Genomic DNA, 21,655 nt, shown 5'->3' with positions numbered 1-21,655 from the left:
ACTGAAAAGTACCTAAAACTATGCTCTGTAATGTAAATATGAAATGAATATTATACTAGCAACTCTTGTAAACGTTGTTATATATATATAATAAATCTATAGAATATTTAGAATGTAACACAAGTCGTTGTATGGTCTACTGAGGTTAGCTTAGCAGTAATTTAAGGCAGCATTTGATCCCAAATATTCAATTATTGATATTGTTTATACACTGAAACCAATGTGATGATAAAGCAAGCGTAAAATCTTTTATCCACATTTTTAAAAGCTTAACAGGCAGCATAATATATCAGAGTATGTGATGTACATCTACTTTCGAAATTTTCGTTTAAGTCACATTTGGCAGGAGCTACGAGTGAAAGGCACAAATAAAAAGTACAATGAGCAGTTCCGCTCCGCTGTCATGCGTTAAGCAAAAATAAACAATGTTGACGAAACAGAAAAATGCTTCGTGTTGACAAAAGTTGTGCGTCAAAGAGACACAACAAGGTCAGTCGATTGAAGAAAGAAATCTTTGACTGAAAGTTTGCTTTTGGAGAGCACATGAATTCGAAAACGGATATTCCCGATCCTTACAATAACCTTCTGTTAAAGAACCCTGTGGAGCTGTACTGTTAAGACAAATTACACTGGAGTGTCTTTAAGGTCCAACAAGTTCATTTCCTTCCTCACAAAGCAGAGTTGTGAATATTCTGAAACTTGCATTGTCCATAAACATCCATAAATAAGCCAACTTTCACACTTTCTCTTCAGTCTTTCTCGAAACATTTCTAAGATACTAACAAGGTTCCCGCAACCACATTTCCAACATAAAAATGAAAATGAAACCATACAGCTGACACACATAGCCTTTCTTCTGTTTAGAGGTCATGACCAGACTTGCTTTTGCTTTCAGATTGTGAGCAGGTTTTCACCAGCACTCTCTGTACATACACGTGGATGAGGTTAGAAGAGGATAAGGTTAAAAAGAATGTGATCTATTTGACCAAACACTGCAACAGAGAGACACCAGAGGCCTTAAACTCTTTATCTTGAAAAATATTTGTACCACCTCCAACAACCACAAGCAGAGAGCCATGTCTGTAGTAATGCTCATTCTGCAGCAGCACAAACACATCTTTAACTGGACATCTGGAGCTGATTATACATGAACTATTTGAACACGTATTGAAAAGTGAACTTTAAATGAATGTATTGTATTCATCTATTAATATAATATATATATATATATATATATATATATATGTGTCAGCATAATGACAATCCCATAGATGTGGGTTTGACTCTAGTCCCTTGAAACCGATGCCTCGGGCCCTCGAGGCTGCACCGCCAGTGCCTCACGATTCGGCATATTGTCAAAACGCGACGTCACATCGCAGCGGATAAGTAAGGTGTCATCTTTGACATAGGCTCTCTGTTTCAGCTGATGCAGGTGCATGAAGGTAACATAGCCAAATCCTTTGGGATTGCGCTGGATGGTGGGCTTCTGAAAGGCCTGCAGGTCTGGTTTGGTTTCCATCACCTCCATGTGATGCTGACCCTCAGGGCCCTGGTCGAGGATGGCGAGCCGGATGGTGCCTTGGAACGGCCAGGTCAGCTCCCCGTCGAAAGCTCCCTGCATGGTGTGGACAAAGAGGGAGATGTAGTTGGAGCAGCGCTGGGCGTTGGGCGTCTGCAGGTGTAAACGCAGGCACAGCTTGTAGCCCGGGTAGCCCGTGTAGAAGCCAGGGCTGTGCTCGACCACCGTGAGTCCAGCTTCTTGGTTTCGCATGTGGGCAGAGAAACCTTTGAGGCGCCAGATGAAGATACCGCGGCACTGCTGGGCCTCCAGCTCCTTCACCGTGTCCTCCAGCATTGACACCCTATTCCGGAGCTCTGCAAGCTGACCTGCCTGTGAATGAGACGGAACAAGAGTTTTAGAGGATTGGGATAAGATCTAAAAAGCTACAGACGAGACGTTGCCAAACAATAGGGAAATAAAATGTGGCTAAATATAGCTTTAACTGAAGGTCCATCATGGCTGAAGCATCACGTTTGAATAAATAAATAGAGCTTTGTTATACAAGTCAAGTTTTACGTCTCCCAAAAGGGCCAAATCAGATGCACTCAAACGTCTCCTACATGTGTTTCCTTTAAGATGGAGAGCTCAACTAGCCGATGGTCCTGCTTCACCAATCGTCCGTCCATCTCTCTGAGCCGCTGCATCTCTTCATTCGGCTGAGTTGCTGAAGCACAGTTGCCACCGCCGCCGCCTGCAGCTCCTCTGAGCCCTCCAGAGGAAGATAGCGATGCTGCAGCTCCTTGATCCTCGGAAGAGACAGAAGGTCCACTCGCCCACAGGGCTTTGGGCGTGTTGCCATTGAGGCTAAGGCCACGCAGGAACTCAGCCATGTACCACATGTGCATCTGCGTGAACTCCTGCATGTGCTGAGCCAGGTCATGGCGCTGCATCTGCAGAGGCAAACAGTTTTTCTTTGTGACATCTAGTTTGCAGCGACTGACTTCTCAACATTTTTCTCATGTGTGGGAGATTTGAACTTTTAATTTGAACACCTACCCTTTCCTTACATCCAAAGGTGCTGAAGTTACAGGCGATGGGGGCCTTTGGGCAATCTGTGTCACAATGAGATTCAATCTGCAAAACAGAACATCGTCAGATTTGTTTCACAGGATTATTTATTGAACTCAGGTTTTGAAGATGAAGTTCAGAATATCGGTTATTACTGTGTAGGAATTTCCTACAAAACTAACACAAAAACTATTTAACCATCAGTGTTTGCACTTGGTATTGCAGAAGCATTGGGAGCACTCAGTGACGGTGATTGTGTTTGGAATGGTTCCCTGTCATTTAAATGAAAGAGAAGTTCCAATGATCCATTACTTCTCACTTAAACCAGATCCCTTTTGTCATGGCCGACATAGTTACACTCACCTGGTCTCTGATGAGATCCATGTCACAGTACTGACAGTTCACGCTAGCAAAGGGACACCGCTGCTGGTGAAGCTGATGGGAGCAACAAAAAAAACATAATGTAAGAAGTGAAATCCTCAGATACACAAACCTACTGCTATGACAACTATAATCTGGAAGAGAAGCAGGAGGGGGAATTGAGTAAGTGAGTGAGCAGTACCTCGCTCTCCTCAAAGACGAAGCATTCCACACAATCAGGGCAGGACACAGGCCTCCTCTGGCACTCGACAGTGGTGTGCTCCTCTAAGTGGCTCTTTCTCACCGACTGCTGGCACTGTAGACAAGTCGCAGTCGCAAACTGACACTGCGCCAAATGATTCTGGAAAGAAAACGATAAATTGAAACAAGGCGGTTAATAATACTCTGTAGTTGGCGGGGGGGCAGCAGCAGCTCATATGTAACACTCTTATTGTCTACACCAGAGAAAGATGAAGATCCTGCACTGACAGTCTTTTTAGGTCTGCTGGAGCTATCAGCAGTTCAACATGTGCACAATTGTTACACTAACTAAAGTACAGTGGTTCTCCAGCATAAAATGTGCACTTTCAAGCTCCTTAAAAAAAAATTCAGTGGCGTCCAGAAATTTTGTATTTGTTATCTCATAACCAGCATCATTTTAAATGTCTTGCCTCTGAGCCACAGTTTCCATACGTATGATTTTCACTCCATAAATTCTCACCTCCAAATGTCGAAGCTCCATTTCATCAACACAACCAGAGTTTGGACAGCGAACAGTTAGCGATAGAATCTCTCGTTTGGCAAAGTTATCAGGAAACAGCTGATCTTCTGTCAGCATTTCATTGTCCACAGGGCATCTCTGTCCCGTGTCACTGTTTGAGCAAGAAGAGGAGTCATTTAGGCTGAGCAGGGAGATCATCAGTTTCTGCAAAGTGATTTATATTTGAGGCGGAAAGCTAGTGTCAGTTAAGGTATTATCATTTATCATTTTCTAACACATTGTCTGTTACCATGAAGTTAGTGTTTACAAGGGCCTCATAATTCTGGGTCTGAAAGAATCCAATAGCATACCGAATGGATTTCTCAATGCAGTTCTTGCAGAAACGGTGACCGCAGGGTGTTTGAACAGCATTCCTGAGAGCCATGAGGCAGATAGGACACTCATATTTACTCTCCAGGGGCGGGTCAAACTCCACGTCGTAACCCTGGATGGGCATATCAGCCTGAAGACTGGTGGAGTTGCCAAGGGTGAGGTTGCCAAACGTCTCTACTGGGCTGAAAAAAAGGGATTCTCGCTCTTTTTCCAGCATCGCCAAGCCACAAACAGACAGCTCTCCACCAACATCTCCATCGCAGCTGTCCTCCTCCAGACTCCCCTTGTTGGCATCATAGCAGGCCATCTGTGGAGAGCGCAACAAAAATTTACATTTTCTTTCAATAACAGAAGTCGTCGAGAAGTGTAAGCCCTTGAAGGAAAGCTTTGTATAACTTTCAAGGCCAGCAGAAGCCATGTGACTGTTGAGCCTTGAAATTGAATTGCGTAATCTTCCCCTGCACATGGTAACTCGTTAAATGAAGAGGGAGTGTGTGACACTCAAAATAATGTCAACACAACTACAGAGATGATTCTTTAACTGAGGAGGCAGCATTTATCTTTCCCTTCAGACCAACTATGAAAGGTTCTGTGGTCAGACAAGCACACAGGATCCTTAATGACCCCTCACACATGATGTTCTCTGAATCTGACAGTTTACCTTCAGGCAGACGTTATAGAGCCTGTAAGTGTAAAACCAACCACCTCAAGCTCTGATTCCTCCCAACGTCCACTACAATACTCAATATGGAAACAAGTGGATTTGGCCATGTATCGTTAGAACCTTTTTCACTTTGCCTGTCACATTTTACTCTCTGGGTTTTAGATTTGAATGCCTTTTCATCTTTTCTGAGTTATCGTTTTAAGTGTTTTTAGGGCAGGTGCAATATTCAACCCACTTTTATTCTGCATTATTGTTGGATGATGATTGACTAGATTGCAACAGGACTGCTTGACATACAATGCACCAACTCACATATTCTACCATTATTGACTATACCTCCCTTAATTAATTTGTCATTGCTGCTAAATTCATCTCTATCAGACCTTTCCTTACGTTTAAATACTTTAAATATTGGTAAATTATGTTATAAACAGTGTCTTGGATTAAATGTGTTAAATACAGTTATTTTGCTGATGCTGGGAGAGGATCCCTCACCTCTCTCTCGCTCTCATTTCCCCCTGTTAATAGGTTTTTCTTTTTAACTCTTGTTCAGGGACAAGAACAGTTAATGTCACACCTTGTTAAGTCCCTTCGAAGCAATTATAATTTGTAAATATTGGTTATACAGATAATATGTGATTGATGATTATTATTATTCTGTGTCTACCACGTTATAGGACACATCTGTACTGTTTTCTGTTCTGCAGCTGCTGTAGCACTTTGGCACAAAGAACGTTTAACCCCCATGGAGACAATAAAGACTATTCAATCTACTCATTAACTCTGTTCTACAGTGATTTCAGATTAAATAACACAGACAGACGTGTGATCACAGAAGAGACGGTGTTAGTAAGGTGGTCACTGGATGAGCAGCCATGCCCCAGGATGCGGAACTGGAACTTCACTGTTGAAATAAGAGGTGAAAGCAAAGACTCTGACAAACAAAACAGACACCAACACGAGTGCTGGGATTCGAACTAACACAAGGGCCACAATCCAAATCGATACTCGTACAAACAAACGCACCTTTGACGTGAGGAAACTTCTCTGACTTTTCGTTTTCAGATGAATTTCCTGTTTTTTTTCCCCTTGTTCTTCTTCTTCTTCTCCCCGCCCACCCAGACGTCACCGAGGAACTTGCAGTCTACTCGTTTTTTTCGAGCAGCGCCCCCGTGCGTCCGGATGCCGGAGCTGCAAGAAGGCCACCGAAGACAGAAAGATGGCGGACCTCGGGAAAATCTGTCCCGAGCCTTCGCCCTGTCGCGTCAACTGTCCGAGGAGAGCGTCGTGTCGGGGGAGGCTCCTCGTCCTCCTCTGCCTGCTCATAGTGGACTCCGGCGGGGCCACGACGCACTGGGTCGTCACGGAGGACGGGAAGATCCAACAGCAGGTAAACAGCTTAGCTAGCTTAGCTCGTTGCCCCCCCCCCCATTTGCTAGCGCGTACGTTAGGCGGCTAGCCTGTGGGGCTAACTGTTTTGCTAGCATCGATACAACGGGGTTTTTTTTGTACGACTTTATCTCATTTGCTAATTATTTTATTGAATTATTGTATTTGAAGTCAACGCTATTCTTCTACTGGCGTCAGTGTTATTTCAAGAGTACGCGGGAATTCGCCTGAATCACTTCCAATCGGACGTTATCGTTTGGTGTTTGAGGTCAAGATGACCAGAGCGTTCCAGGGCCCGTGTCAACGTCCGCTACCGACACATCATCACAAATATATCACAGATTGTGTTAATGTCAGTCGGCAGCAGCTGTCAGGAAGCTGCCTCCTTCATTTCAGAGGTACAGACAAAGTGACAGCGCCGATGTGACAGGTCGTGGATCAGCTGAGTTTAGCTCACCTGCAGTTAAGAGACGGGGTTTCGAACCTGTGTCCGCAGCAGCACTTGAATAAACAGTCACGCCGTTCGGTTCCTCCACTTGGCCTGGGATCTGTTTTCGGGCACTCGGGTCATCACCACGATGTCATGTGCTAACTGAAATTTGTTTGTTTGTGTTTGGTTTCAGGTTGACTCGCCTTTGAATCTGAAGCATCCACACGACGTGGTGATCTTCATGAGGCAGGAGACTCGTGTGAACTACCTGAAGAAGCTGGAGGTTCGTTGGTTTCACTTTGACTATTTTGACTCCCCTTCCCATGTCACCCAGCTCTCTTGGTTTCATGACAGTGTGAACGGCACAATTCACTTGGAAAGTACTCTTTTCAAATCAGATCTTTCACGTGTGTTTTTTTAAATCAGATACAGATCAGGTTTATTTGAAACAGCCATGTGAACCGTTTTCCAAATTCAGTGAAACTTTTAAGCCACTCTACTTCAACTGTGGGAGACGTTCATCAAAAACAGCAGCAGTCTGAGTTTTTATTCATATCAAGAGACAAATGTAACCGTAAACACTCACATCTGAATTGGAACACCAAGACTTGCAGTATGAATGTGGTGTTTGTCTGTGTCATGTGCAAGGATGTTGTTCAAGTGAAAGTTTCTGTCTGGTCGTTCAGGTCGACCTCGCCAACTCTAGAGATTTGACTTTACGTTTTCGGTCAACTGCCCATTTCCTGTCCACACACTGACTGATCATCCTTGATTTATTGCTGAGCAGAAGCAGCTTGTGGCACAGAAAATTCACATTGAAGAGAATGAGGACAGAGACACAGGGTTGGAGCAGAGACACTACAAAGAAGATGCTGACTGCGTCATGGCTAAGGTTCCCCTGGGAGACCTGGACCTGTACGATGGAACTTATATCTCATTGGAGAGCAAAGACATCAGGTATGCTCCTCCTTAATAAAGTATCATCATTATTCGCACCTCTACACTGATTTTGTGGAGTGGATGTGGAGAGTTTGAATGTCTGTTGTTTTTTAATGATCTTGTCATCTGTAAACAATTCTCTCGTCCCTGCAGTCCTGAAGACTATGTGGAGCCGCGGTCAGCTCTGCCTCCAGATCTAGAAAAGCCTGACTGTGCAAAAGTGTTTGAACTACCTTATAGTATCCATGCTTTCCAGCATCTCAGGGTGAGTGGAGGTCAAACTTGTCGACACAACATAGAACTGACTCACATAAGCATCACACAGCGAATATTTTGTTCGAACTAATATGGCAAGAACTCCTTTAAGCGGGGGAAGCCTCTGAGATGCTGTTACATCTCCAGTGGAAGGTTAATTAGGATTCTGTCAGGTTTTTCTCATGCAAACATCCAATTGGGAAACTAATTTACTCTTAGTTTGGTTGAAGGTGCTTTTTTCACCACAACACTCTGTTAACTGTTTCAATTAAATATTATTTAAGGGGTTTAAGAACAGACACATACAGAGGATAATGAAATACAACCATAATATCAGCTCGCTGTTTAAAAGAAAATGGGATGCACACAAGTGATTATTCATATTACTCTGTGCCTTAACAACATCAGCTCTGGCTGGTTAGTGAAACTTAAACCAGAGCACAGAAAACTAGATAATAGATGGATATTTTATGGCAAATATATAAATAGTGATGCTAATTATGTTCCTTAGTCAAAAAGGCTCAGCCAAATTTATCAAACAAAATGCAGTGTTGATTGTATTAGTAATGCATCAGTATTGACCCTAAGATCTTTAATGTGAAAGTCAGTCTAAAGAGCGATAGTAGAGGCAGCTGCATGCCAATAGATTAGAGCCCAGTCATCCAGCACTAAAAAAAAAGAACTTTCCACTGTTGGCACTAGCACTGACAACCTTTGTACCAAACACAGGGTTTGTTCACACCCCTTTTCACTGTGGTGTTAAGGACACAGAGGCAGAGAAGAGATTTCTACGTTGTTTGATATCACACCTATAAAGTATGAAACTTGTCGTTGGCATAAGTTGGATTCACTCTCTGCCAGTTTTTCTTAACCTGTGTGATGTTGGATTTGAAACTTGTGCAGCAGAGTTTCTCTTTCACTGTGTAATTGGCAGTGTTGAACTTGATGAGTCATATACCGTGCTCTAATCTAACCACTGAAAGGAAATGGATAGGAGCTCTGTGATTCATATGAAGCATCTGTTTCTGCAGGTTTTCTGTTTCTTACTGTGGTTGTACATCTACAAAATTACTGTTGATCCAGGACAAACAAGTTTAGAGTTGCCAGCAATGGTGATACCTCATTACTTTGAATATACACTCACAGTGTAACATTCCCGTTGTGCCACAACCACTTCACTGCTGCATTATTACTCTTTCTTCTTCACTGGCTCACACTGTCCCCCTGTCTGCACTTTCATCATAAGTTAGATAAGAGTTGAGACCTCTCCTCGGCTCTCCTTCTCCTTATTTATTTCTAAAAATCATCAGCTGAACAGTTCATCATCTTTAGAACCATCATCTTCATTTGTAGATACATTTCAACTGTGTTCTTGGGAAGTTGATATGCTGTTTATCTAGTTGTAAAATACCTTTCAGATAGCTTTGCTGCCTCGTGAGGTCATTGTGCACTACACAACAGGGATGTGGCCGTTGTGTTGACTGATCACATGTTAAAAGTAAGTGATTGTTAATATTTATCTGTTCCAGGGTGTGCAGGAAAGAGCAAACTTGACCTCCCCACTTCTTTCGAAGGAGGACCCCATTTTTATTGCACTGTCTCATATGCTGGGCCGCAGTGTGGATGAGGTGGGCCACCGCATCCACCAAGGTTTACTGAGGGTAAGGTCTGCCGGTACAGCTTTACCTCACAAAGCGACATCTTTGTGGGAAAAAATAGAACATATTCAATCCCAGGAGGAAATATTAGCAACTGTCTGTGACTGCATTTGCATTTGTACACCTGCACCACATAAATATCACATCAGTGAAGCAAGAAGTGTTAAGTTACAAGGCTTAAAGGTTAGGAGTAAGTCCTATGAAGAAGTTTTAAATGAACTGTATGTGTGCTTATGTTCATTGTCTGTGTTTTCTAGAATTCCTCATCCTGGGTTTTATACAACATGGCGTCATTTTACTGGCGTATGAGGAACGAGCCTCAGAGAGCAGTGGACTGTGTGGTGCGTGCTCTGCATTTCTCCCCCAGGTACTTTAACGCTGTTCATAAAACCCACTGCATTGGTAAACTGTGCATTGTTGTATGAGGCTGCTCACAGGTGTCCACGTTTTCATGTTTTGTGGGTGTGTGTGTGTTGTACTTGTAGGGAGCACAAGGATGTAGCCTTGGTCAACATGGCCAACATCCTGCACCGTGCCCATTTCTCAGCAGATGCTGCTATTCTCGCGCATGCTGCCCTCGATCTCACATCAGACCTCTTCACCAGTCACTACACCCTGGGCAACATTTATGCTGTAAGTCAAAGGGACTGCATTCACTGCTATAGAGGCTTTTGTATTCAAACCCCACATGTACCTACGGGTTAATCAAATGGTGTACGGCATACTATCAATATTGTTTTCTGAATTTGTTGGACTAGTCTAAGGTCCAGGCAACACCGGCCACCTCACCTGTGCATTATGGTCACAGAACATCTTGGTTTTCATTTAGTCTGTATGAGATATGTGACTAAGGATTGGCTCCAGTCTGGAGTCTTGCACTTTATGCTGGTTTTACACGAGTGACATTTCTCAGCAAATTTGACAGATCTTTGATGGTCACATTAGCAATCATCTATTACTGTCTTAAAACTTAGTTTAAACCTTCTTTTTTTTTTCAACAAAGTGTGTCCTAAAACTAAATAACAGGAAGCTGAGCTCTCATTTCAACTAGTGAGACTGGAGCCCACAGAAAATGTATGTGTACCTAATGTACACATTGGCATTGAGCTTTACTGACCAGCTCTCGCTAAAGCACACAAACCAAAAGTTAGCTGTCAGCTATTTATTTTCTCACTGTGTTCTGATGATACAGTATTGCCTGCAAAGACTTAAAATAACATATTTCTAAAAGGACTCTATTAAATCAACAGGATTTTACAAACGTATATTTATATTCCCCATAGCTGTATACCAGTGTTTCATACTCACTGTTCATAATATTTGATCAGTTTAGTTGTTTTATGACTGATCTATGTTTGATATCTGCCATATCCATGACTCCTCTTCCACTTCTGTCTAACTAGATGCTCGGGGAATACAACCACTCAGTGCTGTGTTACGAGCAGGCACTGCAGGCCCACCCGGGCTTCGAGCAGGCCCTGAGAAGGAAGCATGCTGTGCTCTGTCAGCAGAAGCTGGAGCAGCGCCTGGAAGCCCAGCACAGGTAGACAAGCACTGAAATGATAAACCATCAGCTTACAAGTATGCTGTTTAATCCTAGACATTCTTTTGTCTTTCTTTTCAATTTTACTTCTATTTAATAGTTCTCTACTATTGAGCTTGTAAGCTTGTGAGCAGGTTAACGTACCTGACGCTCTCCTCTATATTTCTGTTTGAACAATGAGGATTTCAACCAACAGTGGCTTGCAAGAACAATCTCAGAGTTTCAGTGTGTGATTTCTCTTTTTTTCACAATTTGGAGTAGTCTGTGTGTAAGAAATAGGAAAGCACCCAGAGCTGGCAGAGAGTCAGTGTTCTGTTCATGAATGCATTGGATCTATTTGCAGATACCCTGCATTGTATTTCTGCCAACAGCCCTGTATTTCCTGTCCTCATTTTCCTATATTTATAGGTCTCTGCAGCGAACGCTGAATGAGCTGAAGGAGTACCAGAAGCAGCACGACCACTACCTCCGCCAGCAGGAGGCACTGGACAAACACAAGCTGCTGCAGGAAGAGCAGATCCTGCACAACATTATCCACGAGACCCAGATGGCCAAGGAAGCCCAACTTGGTATTATGCCACACACGTCATTGACACCAGGGCATGATAGAGTTGAGAGCAGGTGTACAAGAAGTGTACTTTTTTTCAGATATAGTAATTTATATTTTCAATAAATTAAATTCCAATAGACGAAGAAAAGTTAGTTGAACAAGAAAGAAAATGTTGACTTTTGCTGGATGTGATTTAGCATGTTCTTTTATAAACAAAATTGCATTTATAATGATTAAACACAAGTTAGAAAACAAAAGGATAAATATCAATTTTAAGAAGGGTAGGCCTCAAGAGAAATGTGATTTTATTGAAAAGAGAAGCATAATTTTACTTGAAAAGATGTGTTGTCACTTTACCGTAGCTTTAATCTTCAGGCTCATCACTTCATACACATCCTCTTTTGCATAAATCATAAATCAGCACCTGAGTATTGTGTGTCATGTGCTCTAGGGAACCATCAGATGTGTCAGCTGGGTCAGCAGCAGCGCAGCCTCTACTGCCCCTTTGACCTGCCTGTGCGCTATCACCGGGGTGACCTGTTTGAAAACGTCCACTATGTCCAGGTGAGTCTGGCAAATAATAAAAACTACGACAGTAATTTCCTTTCAGTGGATATTTATCAACGGAAGCAATTCAAACGAAAAAGCTTTTTTTATTTCCAAACACAAACGAGAAAAGCCTTTTGTCAAATTCTGGTTCTCAGCTCTTTCGGTTTTCGCTCTTCGTTCTCAGTTTGGAGAGGAGGTGTCAGTGGCATCCAGCGTCGCGCTCGTGTCAGAGCGGAACTCAAATCAGACAGCAGCCAGTCCGCAGCTTCATCCCTCTGTCTCTGGAGACCAAGATCCTGCCGCTGCCCTGTGGGGCAGCCGTCAGGATTACACACAGGTAAGATGAGAGCTGAGTGCAAGTGAAAAGTCCACCATCATATCCATGATAACAATGCAAATGCACTCTCAACAAATATTGGTCAAACAATGTAATTTGACTCTTATTGGCTTTGCCATCACATTGAGTCCTTCAGATAAATGTGAGGGGAGTCAAAAATAAAATTATATAAAAACTGAAAGCCTTTGAAAACATTAGATGGGTTGAAATTGCAATAAGACAATCACAAATTCTGCAGAATATATGATATTTCTTCAATTTTTCTGTGGTTTGCTTGTGTACTCTTGATAATTCTGAAAAGAGACCATGGACAGCAAGAGTTGCTAAACTGTATTTGCCTTAGGACATTCAGAGGATGTTGTGGCCTCAAAGGACTGACTGTGCTCATGAGTACCCAAGTGTCCCCCCCGCTCACCTGCTCCCGACCTTTTTCCTTCCACCTGAAACTCAGGCCCTCAGGTCAGTGCACATTACTGAATTTGGGATATATTGTGGATAACATCATTCCACTTACGTTTGAAGTGTTAATTGCTTGTGTTAAAGGTTGTGTTTATGTTGAATCATAGGGGAATGTATTGACAGATATGTGTGTTAAGAACTGTCCACTTCTGTTTGGATGACCCAAAATGCATTTTGATGCCAGATATTCACAGGTCCAGAGTCATTAAATAGAAGCACCTATCAAAACAAAGGATAACTGAGCAAATGGCAAGTTGGTGTAAAAACTTACAATGTTTAATTGTGCCTATTCAGCCCAGTGGCATCCCTTCTCTATGGGAAGAGCAGTCCTCCTCAGACTGTAGCTCTGCCGGACTGTGGTCCCAACCCTCAACCATATCCCGCCCTCCTGCCAGCATCACTAGACTGGCCGCTCGAAGAGAAGGAGCTGCCAGATCCCTTTGCCTCCCAGGTATCTGTCTGAGTGTGTGTGTGGTTTGAATAGGAAAGCGAGTGAGATAGATGCACACCATGTGCACAAAGTTGTATTGTTCATTTACTTTGTATCTCTGTAATATACTGGTGTGGATTAGTTTGTTTCCCCTCTAGAATTATGAATTTCTATAAATATGTTGATAATACAAGCCAGTCATATAAAGTCATTATAATTATTTAAGATGGAAAAATATCATCAGAGAAGTTGGACATTTTGAAGTTGGAAATGTGTAGGAACCCGTGTGTGTGTGTGTGATTTTCAGATACTGCAGTTACGCAGTGGAGGATGGACGCTGGAGCAGATTGGCTCCAGAGTAGCTGAAGTAATGAAGCAGGTGAGAGATACTCTGTTCTCGTAGCACAATAATGTTAATCTCTCCACAAAGTGAAATAACTGAATCCGCAGAAAGTAGCACAACTATTGAATGGGACGTTACACTGTATTACTAACTCAATCGTGAATTACTCCAACCACTGTGCTCCCAGTTCAAACCAGTTTCAGTCGCTAACAGAAGTTTGTTTGTATATGTATAGGCCACTATACCCCGCTGGCAGGTCCACAATGAGGCAGCTCTTTTCTGGCGGGCTAAAGGCAATGGCAGCCGTGCCCTCCAGTGCCTGCGCCAAGTGTTGAGCTCAGCTCCGCCTCCCCACCGCCACTTGCCCCTCACCAATGCTGCTAACCTGCTGCTACACCACGGCTTGACCACCCACGCACAAACACTACTGGAGCAAGCATTGGCCCTTAATCAATCAGAGGTAAATGCACACTGGGAAATAACCTGCTGGGTTTTATCGTCTTGGAGTTCCTCACATATACTGTATTACCTGCACTTTACACTCTTCTCACACGTGAGCTGCTCTTTGTGGTAAACAACAATATCATGTCACAGTCATGTACCAGTATTGATAAAATCCCAAAAAGATCAAAGTAGTTATTAAACTCGTCTTGATCTTGCTGTATGTGCATATTATATTTAAACATAAATCTGAATATTGAGCTTGTTGTTTCACTGTGCATGGTTATGCAAAGATACTCTGGCCTGTGTTTGACGTGTGACTTTGCCCAGTCACTACCAACTATACTATGAGAAACAAAAGATTAATTTGAATGCTGTGTCACGCAAGAATGTTGCCAACTACTTATAATGGCCACATTGAACTCTTCGTCAATTCAAATTGTCCAGGGTGAAGTTATATTTTGTCAAAAAAGCACTCATCATCGCAGGGTGATTTCAAGAAAATGAATTTACTGCTTTAGTGGACCGCAGATTGTTCACAACCCTACAGAGTACCAGAGGAAGAGGTGTTGAGTCAGCACGGACTGAAATAGATAAGGCACATTTCCAAAACCTTGTTAAATCAAGCCTTGAAGAAAAGCCTTGAAGCCAATGACGTGGCCATATGTGTAAACATGGAAGATTTAAATATAACAATCCACTAACCACAGGTGGAGAAAATATGTAAGAACTGAAGAGTCATTTATACAACCCAACTTAACTCAATCTTCATAAACTAAAACGTTGTTCTTGCAGCTTTTGGAAAATATGCAGATCTCTTGTTTTGTTCATATGTCTGTTCACAAAGTGTCACGTGTGTTTCCCATCAGCTAATGTTGGTTTTGTTTTGTTTTGTTTTGTTTTGTTTTCCTCAGCCTCACACTCTGCTCAGCCTGGTGAGCGTGCACTTGGCCCAGGGCAATGTGACAGGTGCTCTGGCCTTGTTCCGCCACACTCTGGTGACGGCCCTGTCCTCCTCCTCTTCCTTCTCATCCTTAGCCGGCTGTGAGCAGTGTCGCACCAGCCTGCCTCTGCTGCGCTGTCTGCAGTTTTACCCCTTCCTTTACAATCTTTCACACCGGCAGTCCTGCCCACGTGAGTAACTCACACACGCACACAGGGCACTTTTCCAAATCTCTTACATTAAAGGGAACTTTTTTCTAGATTGACAACTTTGAAAGTAACTTGATATTTGTGAACTGGGAAGTTTTTAAAGAGAGCTTTGCATGTCAAGACCTCGAGTCCAAAACAATTAAGTCATTATCAACCTTTCGTAGAAGCTTCTGCAGTTCCTAAGTTTATGTTTACCCATATAAATACATAATTTGTAAGGAATAGATACTTCAGAAAATATTTGCATTTATTTGGATAAAGTACGTACAACAATATTTATTTTTGATTCCAGGTTGATTTATTTGTATGTATATGAAGTCTAATGAGTGAAGATTGTTTGTTACTCTGGTCTTTTCATAAATACCTGAGTTTTGCATTAGAAAGATTTACACATCCTGGCAACAAATCACTGACTGATATTGGTCACAGGATATATAAAAGAGGTTGTGTGTTCTGAATATTGAAATATTTTAAGATATCTATATGGGTGAAACAATTTTTTATCCACTTTAGAACCAGACAATTTGTTTTTGTAGTTATATTTATATTTTGACCATATATATATATATATATATAGTTTGTTTTGTTTGGGTCTAACTCTTCCAGTTTGGTCGATCGAACTGAAATTAGCCTTGGATTCAGGGCGCACTCGCTCTGGGCCTCACACTCAGAACTATGTTGACGTTCGAAGCTGCGAGAAACAAGTAGTATGTTCTGATGTGCACAGAGGCTGCATCTGCTTCTTTATTCATATCAGTGGGAGTGAAGAGAAAAGTGCTTTGAAGTGGAGAAATTTTGCCACTCAATAATTTAAGCTGCAGAAAATAGCTGATGCCAAATATAGAAGGGTCTATATTTTATTCTCCAAAGCTAAATATTGCTCCTACAAAGCACGCCGGGTACATGAGGTCACAAAAGCGATCATAAAACACACACCCACTCCCAAATTGTTATAGTGGCTGCAGGTCCTCCCACATGTTTGATCCTTTTAGCAGTATTTGTTGGTTGTGGGGAAAAAAAACAAAATATCAAACATAGGTCGTAATCTTAGTTTGACGTAAACAACTACACCTGGGAACCGGCTCCTTGTGGCTTCTTGTGTTTCCTCGATCCTTTAAAATGAACACACAGGAACAGCCAACATTATGACACAGGCCAATTAAAAGCAGTAACCAACAAGAACTCTACAGCTCGGCACAATAACAATAAAAAAATATTGTGGGCCAGCTAACAAACAATTTCAACAGCCTATCAATGCAACAATGAGCTATATACAGCTGCTACATAAGACCATTCTTATAATGATGCAGTGTCACAAGGTATAAACCACAACAGACCATGTTAACATTTTATGATATCCAAAACCTGGCATAAGAACATTTTAGTAAATAATATAATAAATAATCAATACTGTACATACAACTCTTTTTGTGGCTCCTAATGAACCGTGGAGATCTAATGTTTTCTTCACAACTCTCCTCATGCTGAAAAGTTCAAAAACTTGTTTTCCAGAATGGTTTTAGACCGTGAATGAAATCAGCAATTTAGAGACAAAGAGTGGGAGCCTCAGAATATTAATTTAGTTCCAGATTTACAAATGTACTTATGTGCATCACTTAAATATCTATGAATACTTTGAAAAGGGTTCAGGAATAGATTTAACGTTTGTTTTATAGTGTAATATGTGACCTCTAGCGTCATGGATAGATTTGGAGTAATAGTGTTTCCTTTACGATTTGTGTTGCTTCAGAGGGCGCTGCCTGCTTGGCTGAGGAGGAACTTGGGATACAGCTGGAGGAATGGGAGGAGGAGAAGCAGGACGTTCCGGCCATGTCTGCAATGGAGGACTCCTTACTCTTTGAGAGTAAGAATATGATGATGATGATAATATCAAACTTGCAAGAAAAGTTTGCAGCTGTAGAGAGTGTTCGGTCCAATGAAGTCGTTATGAGGTGGATCTTTATTTCCCCATGTGGCACAAGCTTCCTTTCCCTTACTAGATTTCACACCACTGACGTACATGATGACAATTTCATATTTGGGCACACTGCGGTTCAATCTAGTTTATTTCCTCATAGTATGTTTCTTTTTTATATAAGTTGGCTCAATTTGCTGCCCTGAAGAACAACGTTTCTGTCCTGCTCAGATTGATGAACTTCCCTGTAGCTCGACACCACTCTTACAAACTCCCTTCTTTCATACGACCCCTCCAGAGGTTATCCTGGACAGTAATGGCTCGGGTGAAACAGCTGGACAGCTCCGGACTTCTCCTTCTGTCTCAGGAGCGAATAAAATGGCCACCCCGTTTGGAGGAGGCGCAGTGGAAGGCGAGGAGGAGTGGCAGCTGAAGGAGGACCTGATGGGAGCGTTTGAGGGAGCGCTGGATGTCGGAGGCAAGCGAGGGGACCTGCGAGGAATCCGGGTGCTAAAGAATGACCGAGTCATGGGTACCCGGGCCGGTGGTGGGCCCTGCTTTGGGAACTGTGAAGACGACGAGGGAGCAGAGTGGGTATGTGAGGCACCAGCCTCCCTGTAGATATGAGTGTGACTTATTGGAGTGTGTGTAGCTGATTGTTTTGCTGTTGTTCCTTAGATCACCTTCCAGGTGAAGCGGGTCAGGAAGGCTAAGGTTGATGGGACAGAGGGTGTTTCCGGCTCTGATGACGGCCAGAGCATGGACTCTCTGCCTGGAGGACACTCTGTCCTGGAGATCAGCGGGCCAACTATACCATCGCCCGGTCCTTCAGGTGCAGCATCCACCTCCATTCCATACACATCAGGCATCAAGGTGCTGGACTTCGCCCAACTGAGAGAGAGGCCTTTGTGGTTTTGTGTGTTGTGCAGGTCGATGGAGGGACTACACAAGTCTTGGCTGGCCGGGACCAGAGGAGTGCCAGCGGACACGCAGGGTAGACCTCACCACTGTAGCTAGCACCTGGTTGGCTGTTTCTGCCAAGAACATCGAGTAAGATCCGTGTTTCTCGTTATCGCTTTGAATTCAGTAGATGCGGAAATATTCACCGTAGTAGATGAGATTCCATAGAAATATCCAAACATATATGATTTCTCTTAGGAAGTCTTGCATATCACAATTTAACTTAATCCCTTGAGCAGTGGGTCAATAGTTCAACTCCCTGCCCTACTTCTAACCGCATGTCATCCCCCCCTCATTCTGTCAGTCTCTCTTACTCTCTCTCTCTGTTTCCTGTTTCTCCCCAGTGTCCCTATTTAATATATTCATATATATTTGTCTCTTTATTTCTTTCAGCATCACAGAGCACATAGACTTTGCCACTCCGCTCCAGGAGCCAGCAGCTGAACCTTTATGCAACGCCAACCTCGCCGCCAGCATGCACACCCTCGACCACCTGGCAGGGGTGGCCAATCGCGCCGCCATACACTACACCGGGGAAAGTCAACTGCGTGAGGTAAAGTGAGGCAGACGCCATAATGTGAACTAACAATGTACAGGAGGAAAAGAGAGCTTCAACTGGATACCACAGGAAATAATCAGTGCAGCACCACTCCTGAGTCTCACCCGTGTCTTCTTGTCCTCGTCCACAGGTCCTGCAGAACCTCGGCAAAGATAAGTTCTCCCCTCAGTCCTTTGAGCAGGTGGGAACACGTATCGCTAAAGTGCTGGAGAAGGTGAGAGCTCTCTGGCAGATCCAGTTTGCTAGAAACATCTACTTTAAAATCCTTTTCAATTAGCAGTACGTGAATTTACACTCTATCTTTAATCCCTGAAACTGCAGAACCAGACATCATGGGTTTTATCCAGCATGGCTGCTCTGTACTGGAGGGTCAAAGGTCAAGGCAAGAGAGCAATCGACTGTCTTCGTCAGGCTCTCAACTACGCCCCCCATCACATGAAGGCAAGTTAAACATCAGCTCTTCTAAAACACTCACAACCTACATAGTACTCACACGGAATAAAGTATTGTTTTAAACATGAAAAATAATCTGTAGTCTCTCTTCTTTCCTCCTGAATTCTAAACTAGGATGTGCCCCTCATCAGCTTGGCCAACATCTTCCAGAACGCTCGGCTGTGGGACGACGCCCTGACGGTCGCCCGCATGGCCGTAGAGATCGCCCCACACTTTGTGGTGAACCACTTCACCCTCGCCAACGTCTATATAGCGATGGTGAGGCCTTAGTACTCTGTCCTCATTTGTTTCCTTGTGGTGAAGTTAACCCTGTGCTACAGCAGAGAGTCAAAGCATTGATCCATCAGTGGTCCCGGGTGGCTCAATGACGTGGTTGTGTGTCCTCACCGCAGGAGGAGTTTGAGAAAGCCATGCGCTGGTACGAGTCCACCCTGAAGCTGCAGCCGGAGTTCGCCCCCGCCAAAGATCGACTCAGAACCATCCAGTGTTACCTGCTCACCAAGCGGGAACGGCGTCAGCCCTAACCCACGATTCCAGTCCGATACCAGTACCCCTGAAACCAGTACCCTGTGCTCATACACTACCAGATACAGACCACACACATACACAAACACACACACACACACACACACACCTATCTGAAGACCACTGATAATTTACACTAATGAAAGTGTAAGAAACTTAAATGTGGTTAAAGGTGAGGTTTCAAGATTCATATCCTGACATGTATATCTTCTTCTCTTTGAGATCTGTCCTCAGAAAGAAGCAGGTCTGAAATGTCACCGAGAACAACTGTAGATAACTTTACCCACAACATATTTCAAATAGTTCTAGACTCCAACTCCTTCAAGGCTCCGGATTTACAGTTAATTCTGCTTTAATTTGAGCTGAATCGGTTCTGATTTGAAGAATAAATCTCACTGTCGTCTTCTCGAAGACATTTTAGCATCTGAAACAAAGGGCAATATGTTTTTTTTGTTCTCAAGGAGCAAACACACTACATCCTGGGAAATTGATTTTAATTTGTTGTTTAAATTGGGATTTTTTTTATGGAAAATGATAAACAGTATTCGCTTCAATGTTTTGCTGAGATGGTTAGGAATGTGCTCCTCAGCTCGGAGGTTAAACGAGACAAATTGAATAACCCCTCGTTACCTCTGCCTCATAACATGGACGGGAATTCTCTTTTTTTTGTTGCACTTTTCTTCTATATCATTCCTATTTATATGGGACCTACAAACTGATTTTTGCTCCAAGCTAATTTAAATACAGAAGAAAGAAGAAAATGAAATATGCTATTACATGTGCTTCTTAACTTATGGAAATCATCCGGCAGGAAAAGGATTTGCCATTGACCAGCTGTTTAAAAAAAAAACTAAAGTGGAATCTGTATTAAATGTACAGTATTAAAGGCAACGTGTGGATTTCATCAGTTTATTTCTCTGTGTCGGTTCTTTGTCTCTTGAGGAATTAAAAAAAAACCTGTTTAGATTTGTTGGACTTGAAATTAAACAGTGAATCTATATTTTTTAAATGAATCCATGATTGAAAACTTCATTGAAACAAACACAACTGCAGTATTTTTAATTTAGAAGAGATTATAAAACCAACCCAATGGTGGCACTGTCCAACTTTTTAAGAATCACTTCTTGTATCAGTTCCTACAAACTCCTGAGCGTCCAAAATAAATTATATTAGTTTAAAAGACACTTTTGTGATGGAAAAACAAAAATATATCTGCATAGAGTGAAAGCATCTGTTCTGACTGAGCCATATTCACATCCAACCATGTAGATATTAGCATACATGTCTAACTTTGGATCAAGACTTTTAAACAGAAGGGAGAGAATTCAGTTTCAGGAAGAGATTGAATAATGTTGACAGATTTTTTTTATTTTTTATTTATGATTTAAATCCAGTATAAAGAAATGACATAACGACTTGGATCTTCACAATATCCCCATGTGATGTCTACACTAAAATATTTAATCGTTCAATGATGGAATTAATTTTGCCTTCTTTATTTCTGGTGTGATCAATCATTTAAAGTACGACTGTGCAGGATATGGAAAACGGATCACATTCTGGTTTGTTTATTGAAATTCCTCTTATTTTGAAATTGATTTGTTGGTTTAATGTGTTGAAACCTTTTTTACATTTGTGCTCATCCAGTTTCACACAGACTGTTAATCTCCTTCAGGATTAAAGAGCATCAGACATCCCCAGGTTTTATAGCGTCACATAACCAACACAAATACAAACAGACTTATCAGGAATATGAAATCGTGAACATACAACAGTGTGAAAATAACAACCCAAAAGAAAGGAGCCGTCTTTGAGGAAAATGTATTTGACATATACTTTTTTTTTTCTGCTGTCACGCAGGAGGCAGCATGACCTGTACTGCAGCCAGCCACCAGGGGGAGGTCACGATGCTTTGGCTTCACTTAAAAGATCTTAATAATTCAAGATAATTTAATGTCTACTTTCCCAGTCAATTACACACTGTAAAATATTATTTTTAGACTGTAAATAACAGCCTTGGATTCGACACTTCATAAGACGTGATGTCTGTGCGTTTGTGTGAAGTGATTCAAAGTAGAGTTT

The 21,655-nt window shown here is 42.4% G+C and overlaps 2 protein-coding genes across 4 annotated transcripts; one reads left to right on the top strand and one right to left on the bottom strand.

Annotated features, from left to right (window-relative positions):
* Positions 1-235: 235 nt before the first annotated feature.
* On the bottom strand, positions 236-6,614 carry traf6 (TNF receptor-associated factor 6). Of its 2 annotated transcripts, none has more exons than XM_062394440.1 (8): positions 6,533-6,614; positions 4,001-4,329; positions 3,651-3,801; positions 3,132-3,290; positions 2,933-3,004; positions 2,558-2,635; positions 2,122-2,451; positions 236-1,891 (listed from the first exon to the last, which is right to left on the bottom strand). In XM_062394440.1, the coding sequence occupies exons 2-8, from the start codon at positions 4,327-4,329 to the stop codon at positions 1,286-1,288; spliced, it is 1,725 nt and encodes a 574-aa protein (XP_062250424.1). In that variant the 5' UTR covers positions 6,533-6,614; the 3' UTR covers positions 236-1,285. The 2 variants fall into 2 exon arrangements, with proteins under 2 accessions (XP_062250424.1, XP_062250506.1); XM_062394522.1 differs by lacking the exon at positions 6,533-6,614 and adding an exon at positions 5,713-5,793.
* On the top strand, positions 5,873-20,485 carry ttc17 (tetratricopeptide repeat domain 17). 2 transcript variants are annotated; one of them, XM_062394236.1, is made up of 25 exons: positions 5,873-6,076; positions 6,699-6,788; positions 7,293-7,462; positions 7,598-7,709; positions 9,229-9,360; positions 9,615-9,724; positions 9,843-9,990; positions 10,761-10,900; positions 11,309-11,469; positions 11,902-12,014; positions 12,184-12,336; positions 12,689-12,795; positions 13,090-13,246; positions 13,533-13,604; positions 13,804-14,028; positions 14,924-15,143; positions 16,912-17,025; positions 17,375-17,670; positions 17,755-17,908; positions 18,006-18,126; positions 18,430-18,589; positions 18,726-18,809; positions 18,917-19,036; positions 19,163-19,306; positions 19,441-20,485. In XM_062394236.1, the coding sequence occupies exons 1-25, from the start codon at positions 5,906-5,908 to the stop codon at positions 19,570-19,572; spliced, it is 3,606 nt and encodes a 1,201-aa protein (XP_062250220.1). In that variant the 5' UTR covers positions 5,873-5,905; the 3' UTR covers positions 19,573-20,485. The 2 variants fall into 2 exon arrangements, with proteins under 2 accessions (XP_062250220.1, XP_062250147.1); XM_062394163.1 differs by having other exon boundaries at positions 12,680-12,795.
* The last annotated feature ends 1,170 nt before the right edge of the window (positions 20,486-21,655 follow it).

Source organism: Platichthys flesus, chromosome 1 (genome assembly GCF_949316205.1).
Source record: "Platichthys flesus chromosome 1, fPlaFle2.1, whole genome shotgun sequence".
NCBI lineage: Eukaryota > Metazoa > Chordata > Actinopteri > Pleuronectiformes > Pleuronectidae > Platichthys > Platichthys flesus.
The sequence above is the reverse complement of the archived record's forward strand: the minus strand, read 5'-3'. Positions and strand labels throughout refer to the sequence as shown.